Source organism: Artemia franciscana, chromosome 10, assembly GCF_032884065.1.
Source record: "Artemia franciscana chromosome 10, ASM3288406v1, whole genome shotgun sequence".
Lineage (NCBI taxonomy): Eukaryota > Metazoa > Arthropoda > Branchiopoda > Anostraca > Artemiidae > Artemia > Artemia franciscana.
The window spans coordinates 9,458,352-9,478,553 of NC_088872.1; the positions used below are offsets into that span (position 1 = coordinate 9,458,352).

General features: G+C 35.6%; 1 protein-coding gene and 1 long non-coding RNA gene across 2 annotated transcripts in view; one reads left to right on the forward strand and one right to left on the reverse strand.

Annotated features, from left to right (window-relative positions):
• Positions 1–20,202, forward strand: part of LOC136031757 (uncharacterized) — a 216,168-nt gene that overhangs the window by 80,053 nt on the left and 115,913 nt on the right. The gene's annotated exons all lie outside the window — the stretch shown is intronic.
• The window catches only part of LOC136031753 (E3 ubiquitin-protein ligase UBR5-like), a 76,594-nt gene continuing 65,590 nt past the window's right edge, over positions 9,199–20,202 (reverse strand). The window contains 5 exon segments of the mRNA XM_065711481.1: positions 9,199–9,521; positions 11,726–12,104; positions 13,899–14,334; positions 17,200–17,248; positions 17,250–17,543. Coding sequence (XP_065567553.1) covers positions 9,309–9,521; positions 11,726–12,104; positions 13,899–14,334; positions 17,200–17,248; positions 17,250–17,543 — 1,371 coding nt within the window. The 3' untranslated portion in view covers positions 9,199–9,308.

Sequence of the window (20,202 nt, forward strand, 5' to 3'; positions counted from 1 at the left end):
TAAAGCTATAATATATTTTGATGGTTTCATAGGGTACGTAGTTGTTCTTAGTAAATTTTTTTTGAGAAGCATTGCATGTGTGATTTTTTTTTTGTCTCCACAGTGCTTGTATGATGTTGGGATTTTTGTGTAAAATTAAAGAAACTTGAACTCAAACTTGTAGCCACCTTAATAAGTACTAAACATGAAAAATAGAGGTATGCTATAACTATTAGAACACCTCTCTTACCATTTCATTAAGGCCGTGATTAAGTGAGCTGATGGAACTCGAAAATCCCATGTTAAAATTGAAAATATATATTTAAAAAGTACTCAAGTATTCATAGGCGGAAGATACCGCTTTTAATATCAGGCCATAGCTTCTTAAAGATGCTACAAAATGTTTGCTAGGATTTTGCTCTGTTTCCTCTAATTGCTTAGAAATCTTAGAAAATGTCTAGCTCTTTTTCACAAGTGTACTCTCTGAAGGATATTGCTTTTAGAACAAAATCGGTACTATCATGAGCAGCAGACAATAGCCTGTAAGATGATTGCAAACATTTTTCGATGTATTTTCCTGTTTTCGAACAGTCCCATAGAATATTCTCAGCTACCTGAAATTTTTACAAGTTTTTGCCAGAAAGAATCGTTTCAGATGGCCCAAGAGACCAAATTGACAAGCTGGTATAATTAACCTGCTATTTCCGTCAATGAATAAGTGCTATTTGAAGGGTTTTTGACAACCGACGGTCTTTAGAGAATTGAAAGACAGAAGGCTAACCTAACTTCAATTTTGAAGCTCGATGTTTTCATGTTCACTTAATCACGGCCTTAACCTAATTTTCAACAGAAAAACAAATTGACAGCCATGAATTTAAAAACAGTGGCACATGTCGGAATGTATAAATTGTGTGTTTTTGGCAAGCCTACATACCCAGGGGAAAATCATGCGGCTCTATGCTATAATTGGTAAAAAAAAAATGTTCATATTTTTCTCTTACAAATAAAGTCTCGATGCCTTTTTCTATGTTCTTTGCGAATAAAACAATCACTTCTGTCACAAATTCAAATTTAAGCACAATTTGAGCTTTTGAAAATAACCAAAATATTTCTAGTTTATGGGTATAAAGGCTTAAAACATTGGTCTCAATCTGTGTATCTCAATCCCTGTATATATTCTAGTTATTTCTTTGGCTACCATTCAATGTTAGGTGACATTAGCATAAGCAATGTACCTCTACTCGCCTGACAACATCTGCTGCACTAGTCATGTAACAATTAACACTCAGGCATGCTCTGGCTTGTCTGATGCTTTTTCCCTCCTCTGTTGTACTAGAATACTTTTGTTTCAAGAGTGGCTAAATGACAGTAAGTTATTACCGTCAGTAAGTTTTCAATTAAATTGCAACAGTATTATTTATACAGCTATTTAAGACTGCTTCGTCTTCATCTTGATGAAAAGTTTTTGAGAATTAGTTGTATGAGGTTTTGAGTTCTAGCAGTGTAGCCTATAGCAGTGATTATTGCCACTGCATACTACTGGATGCTGCTGGATATTAGTGGTAAAAATAAGCCAACTCTGAGGCCTGTTTAGTAAACGTAATTGGTAATACTACATACATGCAACTTTTTTTTTACAACCACCATACAACTATACAGATTAAAATTTTTTGTCAAGAGCAAAAAGTGATTCACTCACATTCACAAAGTGTTTTCTGAGGTATACCATACTGTACTAGTGCCGACTTGTCTACATTTTTTTTCTCGTAATGGTAAAATGTTGATTTTCTGGGGGTATAAGATGTTTATCCTAGAAACTTTACAGTCCCTAAATGCTCATATTTCTTTTAGCTGAACATAGAAAACAGTGCTGATGATGAATCCACTGTTTTTCATTACCGACCTCTATCTATAACATTCAACCTAAAGAGAAACAGGAAAGGGTGAACCTGTACATGGTGCTAGTACATAGTACTGTCAAAAATGTATTGATTCTTGGCTGACTGACCCAGAACTGAAGGCATGGTTGAAAAAAAGAGCTCATACCTTGGATACTGTGCAGTTTGTAATACTGACCTCAAGTTGGGAAAGAGTGGCAAGTCAAAACTAGTAAAACATGCAAAGACAAAGAAGCACCTATCAAAGTCTGATGCTGATACATCAGCATCAAAACATACGCTTGATCAGTTTTTGAAAGTTGAATTCACTAATCAAACAAAGCTTCTAGAGACCAGGATCTGCAGTTTTTTGGTGGAACATGAACTAGCTATTTCAAAGGTTGAACCTCTGGTAGATTTTTGAAGTCATTACCTTCAAAGCAGGTAATTAACAATGTCCGCCTCAAGAAACAAAAAGCTACCAATGCTATACGAATAGGACTAAGTGGCTTCTATGAAGAACGTTTAACTGAAACCCTTTAGATCGCTGCTTCTTTGTCATTATTGGCGAACCAACTGATGTATCAAACAGTTCGTGGTAACGAACTGTAGTAAGGAGCGACCCGGCTCAATAGCAACCGAAACTCTAAAAAATGGAATTTTGATACCAATAGTTACGTCAAAAGAATTTCATTTTAATGCTGATTTTAAATATATAAGTTTCATCTAAGATTAATCCTACCCATCAAAACTTACGAGCCTGAGAAAATTTGCCTCATTTTAGAAAATAGAGAGAAACACCCTCTGAATGTCATACAATCTTAACGAAAATTACACCATCAGATTCAGCGTATGAGAGAACCCTCTTGTAAAAGTTTCAAGCTGCTATATACAAAAATGCGGAATTTCACATTTTTTGCCAGAAGACAGATCACGAATGTGTGTTTATTCGTTTTTTTGTCGTTTTCTTTCCCAGGGGTGACAGTATCGACTCAGCGGTCCTAGAATGTCGCCAGAGGGCCCATTCTAACGGAAATTTGAAGTTCTAGAGCCCTTTTTAAGTGACTTAAAAATTGGAAGGCACTTAGGCCCCCTCCCACACTCATTTTTTCTCCAAAGTCACGGGATCAAAATTCTGAGATAGCCATTTTATTCACTATAGTCGAAAAACCTAATTACTATGTCTTTAGGGACGATTTACCCCCCCACAGTCCCCGTGGGAGGGGGTGCAAGTTGCATACTTTGACCTGTGTTTACATATAGTAATGGTTATTGGGAAGTGTACAGACGTTTTCAGTTTTTTTTTTTGGGGGGGGGGAGTTGAAGAGGGGGTTTACGTGGGAGGATCTTTCCATGGAGGAATTTGTCATGGGGCAAGAGAATTTCAATGAAGGAGGCGCAGGATTTTCTAGCATTATTAAAAAAAAAACAATGAAAAAATAAATATGAAAAGTTTTTTTTCAACTGTAAGTAAGGAGCAGCATTAAAACTTAAAACGAACAGAAATTGTTATACATATGAGGAGTTTACCTCCTCATAATACCGGCCTTTGTGATTCGGGGGTCATTTTTTTGGGACAAAATTTAAGCTTTAGTGTAAAGAGCGAGGTATTGACGAGGGGGTGAACCCCCTCATATACACAATAAAAAATAAGAATACATAAGTTCGTTACGTAAGTTAATTCGTCAGTTACGTATATTTTTACTAATGAAAACGTTCGTAAAGAATTTTACGAACGTTCGTAAAAACGTTCGTAAAGTTCTAGTTGCCTTTTTAAGTAACCAAAAAATTGAAGGGCAACTATACCTCCTCCCTCACTCTTTTTTTCTCAAAATCTTCCGATTAAAACTATGAGAAAGCCATTTAGCCAAAAAAAAAATAATAAGCAAGTTTCTTTTTATTATTTATGCGCAGAGAGCCAAGATCAAAACATGCATTAGTTCAAAAACTTCCATGCATTAAATAAAAAGGTTTTTTTTACTGAAAGTAAGGAGCGACATTCAAACTTAAAAAGAACAGAAATTATTTCGTATATGAAAGGGTTTTTCCTCCTCAACGCCCCACTCTTTACGCTAAAGTTTTTTGCTGTTTTAAAAAGTAGAGTTAAGAGAAAGAGTCAAACTTTAGCGTAAAGAGACAGCGTCGAGGAGGAAAAACCTTTTCGTATACGAAGTAATTTCTATTCGTTTTAAGTTTTAATGTCTCTCCTTACTTTCAGTTAAAAAAACTTGTTTTTTTTTTATATTTAATATACCAAAAGGCTTCTAGGAGTAGGAGTTATATTTTGCAATGATGAACTTTCAGCTGAAATTGACATACTTGATTTAATTGAGTGTTCCGACTCTTCAGCCAAGTCTATATTTGAGGAGCTGAAGAAGTGCATAGTTGAAACACACAAACTTCCTCCTGCTAATTTCATAGGGTTCTGTTCTGATACCACTAATTCCATAACGGTAGCTCATCAAAGTATTTCATCCATGATCAGACGAAATTTCCCATGGGTAGTGATTGTAAAGTGCTCTTACCATACGGTCCATCTAGTTGCTTCTTACGCATGAAAAAATTGCTAAAATCAACGGTAGACATACGTCGGTTAATCTATTGCCATTTTACACATAGTGCTAAGAGGCAGCGTGCTTTCATTGAGTTCCAATAATTCTATCAAGTTGAAATGCACAGGATTCTCCAGGCTGGACATACCAGGTGACTTTCATTCAAAGCTGCTGTTGACAGGATACTGGAGCAGTCGGATACTTTAAGCGCCTACTACAGAGTTCTACTAGTTGAGGATCCAGCAAAGCTAAACGAGCTTGTCTACACTAATCTGAACCCGGTCATGAAATGTTTTTGTGAGTTTGTTGCATTTGCATTGGGCTTGTTGACGGACTTTAATGTAGTTTTCAGGCTGACAAGCCACTGTTTTATCCCCTTAAACAAGAGACTGGGTCTCTTATCAAAGAGTTGTCTCTGAACTTCCTGCAGAAGGACTATGTGGAATCAACTAGTGCTTTTGAAATCGATGTGAACAATTTGAAGTTTTAACTTCCTCTCAAAAGCGTTTAATTGGGTCCAAACGGACACAACTCTCTCTCAACCTTAAGGTCAAATACCGCCGTCCCTCCTGATTCAATCGAAAAAGTTCTCGAAACTGCACAGGCGTTCTATATCGAAGCAGTAGAGCAGATACAGAAAAGGTTCCGTTTCGAAGACGACATTTACAAACATGCTGAAATGATTGACCCAGTGTCAGCCCAATCACTTTAGCCTGCCTCTCTGCTACCTTTTTTTAGGAAGTATGGACAGGTCCAACGAGATGGAACCAAAACCGAGCAGGAATGGAGGAGGCAGAGCCTCATCGATGAAATTTTTAATAAGATTAAGTAGACTGTAAAAAAGGGTTCTAGGCGTTTACCCCCCTCGCAGAAAATAGCCCCGTGGAACCCCCCCCCCCCCTGTGAAAAATAAGGCTTTCCAAGTTTAAGATGCAAAATTTAAAGATATAAAATATTTTTTCTGTAAAAAAGACTATGTTCATAAAAAAAAAAAAAAAAAATGACGTACAAAACTTTCTAAAAAAACGTTTTTCAAAAATAGTAAAGAGCCTCGTTAAGCCAACAATTAGTATAAACAAATTCAACAAATTTTCCAAGCGTAAACTATCACAGATCACCATCAATAAATGAATTAAACCCAATTTGTCATATCTTTTTGTTTCTTTCTCTATTAGACTCCAAAGTTTTTACTTGAAAGATAATTTTACTTTATTTCTGCTCGTTTTTGATTTAACGAGGCTCTTTACTTTTCTTTAAAAAACTTGTACCGTGTATTTCGCAATAACAAATACTATCTGTAAGTAATTAAATAAAAAACAACAAGATTTTCAACTGAACTCCTCCTCAAGACCTCTCTCTTTAGGCTAAAGTTTTTTTTCATTGAATTTTAAAACAAAGCTTTTGATCGTTTCTAAAAAAACTGGAAAATCTGGCTCTCTTTCAGTAAAAAATATCGATACTTGTGTATTATACGCCACTCACAAAGTCTACGATGTGTAAAACACGAGAATAAACCGGTTTCCTCCTTAGCTTCTTCGTTACTTTAGGAAAAACTTGGACTATATATGTACACATTAGTGTGGGGGAGGGGGGTAAAGTATAGGGGGTCTGCATGCAAAATGTGTTAGGTACAACTATTCTGCATATTACGAAGTAAAATTTTTTTTCTGATATATGAACTATCCAAATAATTTACTCCCCCCCCACCTTTTACGCAAATACATAGCCAAAATTATAAGTTTTCCATCTATTCTGTCGCTTGTCTTTGTCTCGTGCTAAGCTGAAAGAAAACTAGCGAATAAATTGGTTTGTTCTCGAGATTTACACATTGTAAACTTGAGTGACGTGTAATACACAAGTACCAAAGTTCCTTCCCCTACGAAAAATACAAATAAAATTTTCAAATGTGGAAAGCCTTATTTTCCACAGAGGGAAGGCGGTTCCCAAGGGGGGAGGGGTATTTCCCAGGGGTTATTTTCCATGGAGATTTTTTTCATAGGGTATTTTCCGTGGTAGTATTTTTCGCAGGGGTATTTCTGGGGGGGGGGGAATAAACGCCGGTCACCGTAAAAATAAACAAGCGAATACATATTATCCAAAAGGGGTCAAGGAGACATCACCTACTATCCTGTAGAGATTTCACCAGTAAAGCGCCTATTATATTTTTCCAAACATAGTACAGTTGTCAAATTTCATACTATTTTCTCAAAACTATTCAAATGGTAATTTATAAGGCATTAAGAGACCTGTCCATGTTGACAAATCGAAAAACTAAAAAAAAAAAAAAAAAAAATTGAGGAAACCTATTGTCTAAGTTTATAAGGAATTATTCCCTAGGGTTTTTCTCATCTATCAATACCTTGTCTAGAGCTGCAATATAAGAAAGGTGAACTGTTGAAGCTAGGTTTAACAGATGAACAACGGTGGTGGACAGGTAATCTCACTATGACCCCTCGAATGAGGAGAGGAGGGATAGAACTTATTAGAAATATTAGTCGTAAAGGGGGGGGGGACTTCTTGCGAGAGAGAGAAACAGAGTGAGACTCGAAGTAGTGGGGTTGTAGGGTGTACATAATTGAGATGGTCCCAAACATTCATTAAAACAAAAAATGTTGTTGTTTCTAAATATATAAAATTCTGTATATGTAAAAATTTAAAGCTACCCATCAGAAGCTACGAGTCTGAGACAGTTAGCCAGTTTGTAATTTGCTATGAGTCAAACCTCAGTTTGCCCGCCCCCCCCTAGACCTAAGTTTACCCCTCCCCACCCCCAGATTTTAGTTCTCTCCACCTAAAATTTAGTTTCTCCAACGAACTGTCAAAACTAAAATAAGCCTCATAATTCAAGTTTCCGAAGAAACGAGTCAGTTTTCTTTAGTATATCTTTAACTTTTTTGTTGTTGTATGGCTTATTTTTTTTTCAGTTTTCACTGTCATTTTCACTTGATTTGGGAGATTTGACCCCAACTTTGTCCCCTATCCTCGGGTTTTTGGACGAAATTGCGCTATTGCAGTTAACTAGATTTTAGAAAAAGGGAAAGAGTTCCCAAGAGGAATACATTTTGTGATAAAAGGCCACCGAAGAAGATTTAATATACACATGCGAACACAAATCGTGAACACAAATGTTAATTTGGTATTTTCCGAGGAGGGGAGGTACTTTCCGAGGAGTAAACGCCGGCCACCGTGAAAAATAAATAAATGAATACAAATTATCTAAAATGGGACAAGGAGAAACCAATCACCAGCCTGTAGAGGCTTCAGCGGTAAAGTGCCTATTATATTTTTCCAAAAACAGTACAGTTGTCAAATTTTACACTATTTTCTCAAGACCATTCAAATCCAGTGATTTATAAGGCATTAAGTGACATATCCGTGTTGAAATATCAACAACTGAAAAAGAGAAAAAATATCAAATAAAAATATATAAAAAAAAAAAAAAAATATCAAAAACTGAAAGAGAAAAAAAACAAACGAATTTGAAGAAACCTACAGCCTGGGTTTATAAGAAATAATTCACTGGGGCTGGTCTCATCTTTCAATACCCTGTCTAGAGTTATATTACAAAAAAAAGTAGACTGTTTAAACTGGGTTTAACAGATGAAAAATGGCGGCCTGGGAATCTAACTATGACCCCTCAAATAAGGGGAGAAGGGATAGAAATTATTCAAAATAATATTCGGAAAGGTGGGAACTTCTGATTCATTAGCAGCAGTATTCTGAGAAGAATCGTAAATATAATCCAAGGGAACCTCTCCCTCATATCAGGTTCAAAGACCTCACTGAAAAAAAAAGGTTCGAGGGCCTACTAAATAAAAGACCTCGCTGAAAAATAATGGCACACAAATTTACTTTTTTCGTGCTTGTCCCCCCCCCTTCCAATAGAAAAATACTAAAGTTGGACTTGTATGAGCCTATGATTGTAAGAATACGAATGTATATTTTGGAAAAAAAAAAAAAATGAAGTGAAATAATAAATACTGCCTAAACTGGAAAATGAATGAATCAGAATCTACAGGAAACCATCGGATTTTAGGGGGAGGGCTGTAACTGTTTAAAATTTGTATATGCAATCAATGTAACTATACACATTACTTTGAACTCAATTTTTGCGAGGAACTCCTAAAGAACTGAATCTTTTCTTCTTGAAAAGTATTTCTAGCCACAATAGTAAGCTTAAGAGCAATTGTAACCTAAAGATTATGTGGTGCGAAAGCTAAGTTTTTTTTATAAAGACAAAAAACGATACAAGATAAAATCAATTCTACTAAAAAATGTTACTATTACCTACAACTGAAGATCCTATTCCAGAAACAGCATAAATATTCGGGTTTTTTTTTCTGTAAATCTAGTCATCGCAATAGATACAAAGAGAGAACGAGAAAACGACAAATTGCCAATCTTGGAATTTTACTTTTTAATTCACTAGTTTACACAAAGCCAAAATTTTTCGTGCGTATAGCTAATAACAATTTTGATCGAGGTATAGCACGCGATGAGTACATGGGCACATAAAGCTTTGATATGCATGTGGTCGCTGTTGGAAGATGAAAATCATCAGCAGGCCGAACTGTTATGCTTGGCTTTTTCCTTCTCATATTCGGGAGACCTTCCTAGTTATTTATTCTCTTTTTTTTATGTATTTACGAAGAAAGTCGGTTGTACCGTGTAAGTTGCAGCAAAGATGAAATTTTCAAAGTCATTTTTCTCTGAATTTTGAAAGCCTTAGTTACTACAAAACCGCTCTCAGGGGACGAACTGAAGATCCTATTCTAAAAACAGCATAAACATTCGGTTTTTTTTTCTGTATATCTAGTCATCGCAATAGATACAAAAAGAGAAAGAAAAAAAAAACGACAAACTGCCAATCCTAGAATTTTACTTTTTTTAATTCACTAGTTTACACAAAGCCAAAATTTTTCGTGCGTATAGCTAATAATAATTTTGATCGAAGTATAGCACGCGATGAGTACATGGGCACATAAAGCCTTGATATGCATGTATTGGCTGTTGGAAGATGAAAATCGTCAGCAGGCCGAACTGTTATACTTGGCATTGGTTGAAAGCCTTCTTCGCTTGCTGGCATTGCCGGTGAACCAGTCCAAAAATATACCTACAATAACAAGATAATTTAAAACAAGTTCAAAAGATGCTAGGCTCTTACAGAATATGGTGAATTTTTTCAAGCAAAACGGCCAGGCGACGTCATTATAGGAATTCTTGGCGCTATGTCTGACTGAAAGTGAAACACTCCAATCTTTCTAAAATACTATAAAAGACCGACAGTACAGTTTTACCAAGACACAAATACACAGTTTTTATTTTTGTTTTTGCAGCTAGAGGAATTAATATTTCAAATCCAATCCGAAGCAGAAGCAAACTTAATATCTCCCCACACAAAGACTTTTTTTTAGAAGATGAAAAATTCGGATGCCGAATCGAAATTCAACCCACAGAAAGCATTCAATAGCTTTTATTTCTGTACGGCTCAATAGCTAGTAAACAAAGTTTTGGTTGAAGAAAGCTATAAATCTAAATTTAACTTTCAATACACAATTATTGCTTTGTATTTCATCAAATTCTGCTTCCTATTACTTGGTTTTTCCATTTAGCAACAACCATCAACCCGGTCTCACAGCTTTGATTCAAAACAGAAGCGAACCAAATACTTGCCCACGCAAAAACATCTGCCTTCTCGACAAGAATTCAGCTACCGAAATGAAATTCACTTCAATCAGAACGTACCAAAAACAAACCTAATAGCTATAGAAGTAACTGGTAAACAAAAAATTGGCTCAAGAAAGTTGTGAGCCCAAATTTAACTTTCAATATACTGTAATTTCCAAAATTTAATTTCGAATACCATACTTTGGCATGAGGCAACAGCCATCAAGTATTCCCGGTCATTCAACTGTGATCCGAAACAGAAACGAACCAAATAGACATCAGTATGAAGACGTCTTCTTGAAAAGCAAATTTGGCTACCATAACGAAATGCGACGCCTATCAGAACCTAGCTCAAGTATTTAATAGTGCAAGAAAATACAGTCGTTAGCTGAATAAGTACTATAAACTTAATGCTATTTCAAAATTCAGTTTTTAACACTCAATGGTTTATTGAAGTTTAGTCAAATTTCTTTCTTAATGCTCTATTTTTTGTATTTAGAGACAGTCACCATGGTATATGCATGTATTTTTACATCACCATACAATACCAGCCCCCATGAAATCTTAGAACTCTCTTTGGACACAACTCATTGTGATCCAAAATTACCACAGGGGAATAACAGCATATTTTTTTAATAAAAATACTACTATAAAAGTAGACAGTAGCATGAAGCTGCCCCTCGTTCCGCCTAAAGTTGAGACTGCATTGTGGCTATGAAAAACAATGCCACATCAGTACCACCGACTGTAATTAAATGCTACTACTACTAATACTACTAACAACTCACCGCAGCACCAAGCTGCCTGAGGCCAACACAGCTACGCACGCATATTTTTTTAATAAAAAATATTTACTATAAAAATATTCAACAACAAAAATACAGCCAGCTGCAAGAAAGCCCTGGAGGGCTTGTGATGGCAGCCGATTAAACAAAAATTACTAAAATAAATCAACTTAACTTAAACAAAAACTTAAATTCATTTCAACTGTAATTAGTAATATTAAAAAAAATATAAATATAAACTATTTATAAACTATAAACAACATATCTTTTCCCTTCCTTTATTATGCTTGGCGTTCGACTGGCAAGTATAATAGACATTTGGTGTTGCTATGGCAAATAAATCAATAACTTTTGGCAAAGATAACTTCGAAGACCACACTGCCTTTCCATGACGAAAGTAAAACAGTTCAGAATAGGGATGATACCTTTTTATTGACCGTGAATAGATATAAAATTATTTAACTGGATATTTCGAACACATATACAGTGTTCATCATCAGCAGTAAAGCTAAAAGGATCCATCAGCAGTAAAACTCGAAATATCCAGTTAAATAATTTTATATCTATTCACTGTCAATGAAAAGGTATCATCCCTATTTTGAACTGTTTTACTTTTGGCAAAATTTAGCATACAGCTTTAACTTTCTATTTCTTAACACATTCCCTGTATTTTTCTATAGTTAAACTGATTTCCACAGTTCAAGCTTCAATTGGGTCGGATACTATCAGCATAATCAACTGATAAAAAAGAATAATAGCTTATAATAATAAGAGAAAAAATAAGAAGAATGAATGAATAAAAAAGGAAAAAATAACTTACGGGTACAAGATACATAACTAAGAAAGAAGAAGAACAAATACTTACAAGATCTTGTCTTTCTCTATTATTCATCTTCTCAACAACAGCCCAGAACCACTTTTTAAATCTGAGAAGTCTTTCCGCAGATTCACCAGATTCATCATTAAACGACGTAAATGAAATTAAGGTTTGAACATCTATGTCACCAACACCATTTAAAAGCAACCTAAAATCTTCCGCCGTAAGGCCATCTAGCGTCGAGCCAGGAATCACGTCTAAAACACCCGATCGAATTGCATCAAGGGCTTTAGCCTGGGTCTTCACCATACGATACTGGGCATAGCGGCGAACGTAAGAAAATATATTCTGAGAGGTGACACCTATGTTGCCTCCTCCAGGAACTAATGGATATGAGCCTCCTCCTTCTTCTGGACTCAAATCAACGCTATAAAAAAGTAAGCAACGTAAGAATAATCCTATACATGGAATATCAGACTACTATTTAACGCTTTACAACCACAAGGCCGTTGGCTACGGAAACAACTCTCACACACTCAACGTTATTTCCAGTGCTCACTCCGCTCACCTCCCCTAAAAGAACTTTCATCTATGTCTCATTCCCACACATTCAAAATTATTTTCAGCCCTCACTCCACTCATCTCCACTAGAAGAACCCAGGTCTGTCTCATTGACGCACATTCAACGTTATTCCCAGCACTCAATCCACTCACCTCCCTTAAAAGAATCTTCCTCTATATCTCACTCTTATATATTCAAAATTATTTTCAGCACTTGCCTCCCCTAAAACAATCTTCTACTATCTCTCATTCCCTTTTTAATTTGTTTTACTATCTTTTCTATTGCCTAAAATCGTTTGACCCGTTACTGAGAAGAACAACTCATTAGACCCACATGGGTATAATGGAAAGGATTTTTTCCTTATATCTTGAGGCAAACTGGAGTATGAGGGAGGGGGCAGTTACCCCCTTCTGCCTCATAGCAAATTACGCCCCTGTATCTAAACCAAGAAACTAAATACAAATAAATAATAGTTAAATATAATAAATACAATAAATAATGTATAATGCTACAAAAAGTAAAAATATTAAAACTAATATTTTTTTTATAAAATTAAAAGATGGGACTAGTTTATAAATGAGAAGTTTATCTTGTGGTTTGATCTTACGCACAGTTTACTCAAAAGTGCATAAGCACACTTGAAGCACAATCATATGCACATTGTAAATCGTATCAAAATCTCCAAACCACAACCATATAAAGTAAGTTTGTATTTTAAATATCACTTCTACATAGCATAATTATGTGGCCTTTGTTTTCTTCTCTTCTTATGTGGCCTTTGTTTTTCTTTGCATTATTTTTTATTTTTTTCAACCTATACGAGGAAAAATAAAAGCAAAAATAGGGTTCCTGAAAATATACGTATTTCACAAGAAATTAATTGTATCAAATAACTTTATCTTCAAAAAATTAATTTTTGTTTGCAAAAGGTCATAATTTAGCACCCATTTTACAATTTGCATTAAAATATCTTTAGGTTTTTAGCTTAAAGAAACTCGAAAATTAAATTACATTGAAAATAAATTGATTCAACTTAATTCAGAACAATTCATACCATTGTATAGAAAATAAACATTTAATGAAATAAGTCCGGTGAAATTTAAAATAACGTGAAGATATATTGTGTTTTCACGAAGACTTTCATCAGGGCTCTGTAATAGAGACGGAGCGAAAAAAGAAAGAGAGAGAGGGGGGAGGGAGAGAGAGAGAGAGAGAGAGAGAGAGAGAGAGAGAGAGAGAGAGAGAGAGAGAGAGAGAGAGAGAGAGAGAGAGAGAGAGAGAGAGAGAGAGAGAGAGAGAGAGAGAGAGAGGATATAGGATCAGCAGGATAATGAGAAAAAGGAGGTTACTTTGTAGTATGCTTTTTAAAGTTTTTAAATTATTATGGATGATATTAAAGGTTGAAATTCGAAGTGGAAAAGATTATTATGTCACCGAGAAGAGAGGAGGTGGGATTAAAAAAAAATTAATTAAGAAAAAACAAGAGAAAAAGGAAGATGGAGGAAAAGACAGGAAGAAAGAGACGCCGAGAGATAGAAAGAGAGGAGAGAGACGAGTTTATGCATATTGCGACATAGAGAACAATACAAGTTGAACAAAATAAGAGAAGCAGCAAAGGCTATAACAAATTTCGAAAACAATGAAGAATAAGAGAATTACCTGAAAGTAAGTCCCAAAGAGGAAATGAGTTCGCCATCATGCGTTCCAGAATCATGAAGCATTTTCCTCAAACTCTCGTACATCAATGGATCATAAAAGGCCAAATCATGGAATCGAATAGTACGGCCTAATACCGCTTTAATTACATGCCTATTTAAGGGCAATGGACATAATTCATTTTGAAGCAGGCAGACACCAATAAGTCTTCCAACATTTCTGAAGGCATTGAGCCTTTCTGGGGAGGCTTTCCCTTGACGTGGGGAATAAAATCCTCGCTTCCCGGGCATGAAAAAGAGGGAAGAGGAATCATCGGTTCTTTCCTCACCTTCATCGGAGAGTTTCTTATAGTAATTGGATAGGTTGAAGACATCTAAATCAAGGGCAGAAACTTCGTTGGAGATTTCACGCACAGGCTCTCGAGTTGTCTGGCTTCGACCTACAATAAATCATTAAATTTTTTTTTACTAATATAAAGAATAGTCCAAGAGAAAGAGCTAATAGCTCATATGGCACTAGTGACGAGGTCGGAAGAGCCAAGAGCTCATTTGGTACGAGCTCTAGCAGAATTCTAAGAATCAACAAATTGATTTAAAAGGAAAATCAGAGGCTTAATGCCGGTCGGGATTTAACATGAGAGCTCTGAGTCACGAGGTCCTTCTAAATATCAAAATTCATTAAGATCCGATCACCCACTCGCAAGTTATAAATACCTCATTTTTTCTAATTTTCCCTCTCCCTTCAGTCCCCCAGATGGTCGAATAGGGGAAAACGACTTTATCAAGTCAATTTGTGCAGCTCCCTAACACGCCTACCAATTTTCGTCGTCCTAGCACGTCCAGAAGCACCAAACTCGCCAAAGCACTGAACCCCACCCCCTAACTTCCCCAAAGAGAGCATATCCAGTACAGCTACGTCAATCACGTATCTACGACATTTGCTTATTCTACCCACCAAGTTTCATCCCAAATTCTCCACTCTAAGCGTCCAAGATTTCCGCTTTCCCCCTCCAACTCCCCCCAACGTCAATAGACCTGGGAGGGATTTAAAATGAGAGCTCTGAGGCATGTGCTCCTTCTAAATATCAAATTTCATTAAGATCCGGTCACCCGTTCTTAAGTTCAAAATACCTCAATATTTCTAATTTTTTCAAACTAACACCACCACCCCAGTTCCCCCAAAGAGAACGGATCCGCTTCAATTATATCAATCACGTATCTATAACTTGTGCTTATTCTTCCCATCAAGTTTCATCTCGATATCTCCACTCTAAGCGTTTTCCAAGACTTCCGGTTTCCAAGATTTATGTTTCCCCCCTTCAGCCCCCCATGTCCCCGGATCCCATTCGAATTAAAAATGGAGCATCAGAGACATAAATCCTTCTATATATTAAGTTTCGTCAAGATCCGATCACCCATTCGTAAGATAAAGATACCTCAATTTTCACGTTTTCCAAAAATTCCAGTTTTCCCCTCCAGCTCCCCCCAATGTCACCGGATCTGGTCGGGATTTAAAATGAGAGCTCTAAAGCACAAGATCCTTCTAAATATCAAATTTCATTAAGATCTGATCACCCGTTCTTAAGTTATAAATGCCTCATTTTTTCTAATTTTTCCGAATTATTCCCCCCCCCCCAACTCCATCAAAGAGAGCGGATCCTGTTTGGTTATGTCAGTCACGTATCTTGAACTTTTGCTTATTCTTTCCACCAAGTTTCATAGTAATCTCTCCGCTTTAAGCGTTTTCCAAGATCCCCCCCCCCCCCCCAACTCGCCCCCAATGAAGCTGGATCCGGTCGGGATTTAAAGTAAGAGATCTGAGTTACGAGGTCCTTCTAAACATGAAATTTCATTAAGATACGATGACTCCTTCATAAGTTAAAAATGCCTCATTTTTCTAATTTTTTAGGATTAACATCCCCCCCCCCCAACTCCCCCAAATAGAGCAAATCCGTTCCAGTAATTTCAATCACGTATCTAGGACTTTCCCACCAAGTTTCATCCCGATCCCTCCACTCTAAGCGTTTTCCAAGATTTTAGGTCCCCCCAGCTCCCCCCTGTCACCAGATCCGGTCGGGATTTAAAATAAGAGCTCTGAGATACAATATCCTTTTAAATATCAAATTTCATTAAGATCTGATCAACCGTTTGTAAATTAAAAATACCTCATTTTTCTATTTTTTTCGATTTAACTGTTCCCCCACTCCCCCCCCCCCAGATTTTTGAATCGGGGAAACAACAATTTCTAATTTAAACTGGTCTAGCTCCTGATACGCCTTCCAAATTTCATCGTCCTAGCTTACCTGGAAGTGCCTAAACTAGCAAAACCGGAACAGACAGACAGACCGACCGACAGAATTTGCGATCGCTATATGTCACTTGGTAGATACCAAGTGCCATAAAAATTATACTGATATTTTTACAGATAAAGCTTGATTTGTTTTTTTTTTTTACTTCATACGTGATGGCAAAATTGGGGCCCCTCTTTAGATAATTGATTTCCTCTCCTCCTAGATTTTGAAAAAAAAACATGTCCTTGGTATTTTCATTAAATATACCTCCCTTTTGGTATTTGAATTGAAAAGAAATCGAAGAAAAAGAAAATCTCCCAAGATTGAAAAATTCACCCCTCCCCCGACAATTTTTTGTGAATTAGAGTCACTGGATATGAATTACATAAATGTCAACCAAGTTGGCGATTACCCGTAGAAATTGATTAAAGCTCGTATATAGGCATATTGTTTCATTTTGACACGTCTAATATCCAGGGCCAAATTCAGAATTTGGAACCCAAGGCCACAAACAAAGCAGGTACAAAGCCAATTGTTGGCAATTGGGATATAAAGTTGACAATCCAAATCAGCAAGCGGAACCAGGGACACTATTTGAGTGTGGTAAGGGACTATCAGACATATATGTCCAAAAGAATTAATTTTCTACAAAATGCCCGAAAATTTTTTAACGTGTTCCATAGTTACCCTGAGGAATCTTCCCATTCCCTTTATATCATGGAACTCCCTCTTGATCCCAAGAATCTTCCACTCTATCATATATTTTATAACCGTAGTTTATCGTTAAATTATTTCCGAAATTGAGGGAAAAAGGATATCATTACTAATTTAAAAATAATTAAAATTCTATACAAGAAGCAAATAATGAAACGTTTTCAAAAAGAAGAAGTTGTTCTTTTCATTGTGTTGTTTCCAATTTCCCTTCTTCTAAGAATGTTCGTGGGAATTCAGGATTGCGGTTTCAACCCCGCCCCCCAAAGAAATAAGCTAACTGGAAAAGGAGATTAAACTTACCAGCCAGAATTTCTGCAGCTTCATCTACACGCATCCTCAATCCATCTTCCGGATGCCAGAAGCACCAAAATCTGAGGGGTCGGCAACTCCAAGAGCATGCCAGTAATCTTTGCTGCTTGACTTGGCCTTAAACCAACAACTCTGTTATGCAATTGTTCACCCAGATGACTCATATGCTCACCAATTGCTTCAGTTGCAGCACTATCGCCAGGTGTAAAGGGTCTTGCGTCTGGATTCAAGGTCCGACGAATTTTGGTTGATGATGATGGCTTTCGAGCTGAATCTGTTCCTAGCCGACCTTTCTTCTTCACGATTCCAAGGCTAGTCTTGGACAATGATCCAACCTATTTGAAAATCATAGGATTAAAAGCATAGTTTCTAAGACAAAATCTCTTCAATAATCATATTATAAAATTATCATATTCATAGAGAAAAATAAAAGAAAATTCATGGGTCATTGTTTTTCATAGTTCGCAGGAATTGATAGCAGAAAAGATTAGCAAATTTCAATAAATAATTTCTGAGAAAACACTGGCTAGTCATGACAAAACACAAAATCGCTAAGAAAAGAAGAACGAGGACAATAAACAAAATTGAAAATTGTGCAAATATTCCGGTCAAGAACTCCGCTTGACCGTCCTCAGTGCAGAATAAACTGATAAAGATATAAAAAAAACATAAAACAAAACGCAAAACTAAAATACAATGACCTTATATTTTAATATAGTTTATATATTATATAATATTTATATAATATATGTGAACCTTACATATTTTATTTTTGTGTTTTGTTTTAAGGTTTGGTTTTCTTTTTTTTATTGGTTTACTCTGGACTGAGGACGGTCAAGCGGAGGTCTTGACCGAAATATTTGCATAATTTTCAATTTTTTCATTGGCTGTTTATTGTCCTCGTTCTTCTTTTCTTTGCGATTTTGTGTTTTGTCAAATTTCTAGCATTTTCCGTTTTCCTATTCCAAGGCAGAACACGGACCCCACTTGCTCCAAGTTCAAATTATTAATAACAAAACTATTATGGTGATCTTTAAGGCAATCCTAATTGGCTGATTATACATTTTATCTAATCTAATACTGGTAATCCTTAGAAAAATCCTAAGAAATAATAGAATCCTCACATATTCTTAGTCCAAAGAAATCAAAACAGAAACCGCTAATTTTTGTTTTTCTGTTGTAAATCACGTTTTGTTGGATATCACATGATTAATAACAAATCTCTTCAAGCGAGATCAGTTTATTACGATAATGGTTGCCCGCCACGCGTTGCTGGGCCCTCAGAATAAATTAAATTCAAAGAAAATTTCCCTCAGCGGAAAACTACCCCTCCGCGGGAACTTCCCCCTTGTGCCTTAAGAACGATCCTGCTTTTAGATTCAAAGTATTTGAAGAATTCCTCTGAAAATAATTGTACCCCTGAAAATTCCACCCTTTCTCACCAAGGAAAATACCGTCGACAATTTCCTTGGAAAATTCTTCCCATATATATAGAATTACGATCGTATTTTTTAAGTTTAAAAGTATTTGAATTAAAATTAGGTTAAAATTAATAAATTACCCGTCGGGCGTTCTTGAATAAATAATGTTAAGAAAATGTGAATAATATTAACGAAAGCAACTATCAAGCCATTTGTACAGAGTAAAACTTCAATCAGCACAAAAAATATTGAAATCTCCTTGGAGGGGGGGGAGGAGGGAGTTGTTCCTAAACCCCCGGAAGAGTGTAATCAACAACTTCATAAAGGTTTCTACGTGATCGGCTTAACAGTTTAGCAATGCATATAGACACACACACCCACACATATATATATATATATTTTTATATATATATATTTATATATATATATATATATGTATATATTATATATATATATATATATATATAATATATATATATATATATATATATATATATATATATCATGAAAAGAGAAATAGAAGAAGAAAAGGAAGACTGTTTTCCTAAATTAGTGATTACTATAGACCAGCACTTGAATGAGCCTTAACCCTACTCATCCATTACAATCACATAGGTCAAACAGCATAGCCATACACAATCAACCATAAAGAATAATCCATCGACAGGCAGTCATGTCGTCAATAAGTATAAGTCGTCATTTACCAAACATATATATATATATATATAAATATATATATATATATATATATATATATATATATATTATATATATATATATATATATATATATATATATAATGACAAAAAAATTATCAATAAAAAGAAAACATTCTTTAGAACTTGTCTCATCCCCCCCCCCCCAATCGCTCCCGTAATGCCATAGATTTTGTTTCCCTTTAAAGATATAGAAAAAATTGACTTAGTACAAAAAAAGCGAACAAAATGAATAAAAATGATTAGTTATTAAGCTCTAGGAAGTTTTTGCAGCTAGAATAGGCAATTAATTCTTCCACAGAACAACTAAGAGACAAAAATTAAAAGACAAAAAAAAACAAATTAAAGAGAGAGAGGGAAACATGATCAGCCTTTCAAATACACAAACTATGTTGACAAGAAGAAATGAAAACAAAATCAAGATATGCATATCAACTTTTAAATTATTTTTAATTAATGTAGCCAGGCGTTAATATAGCCCGTTTACATAGCCAGGCATGCAAAAAGAGAGAAGGGGTAGTCAATCAAGTCCTAATGATGGTAATTATTGCAAGCAAAGTTACGACAAGTTACTCTTAGAAAAATAAAGATGTTTGGTAAATGTTTTTATCAGAGTAGTAGCTCCTCGTTCGATGTTGGCTTTATAATATAGGGCTTGACAAGCAATAAGCAAACATTCAAAATGTTTAAGGCAGGGGGAAGGTTTTAGTGGTTTTTAGATCTGAGGTTTCCAAAAAGGTGGTCTCAAAGCTAAGCCTCCGGATTGCCATAGATTTTAATATATTTTGTCAAGTGTCTTTAGACTCCTTTTAGACACAAGGAAGTTGCTTTTGTATACCCCTAGGAATCAGAATGAT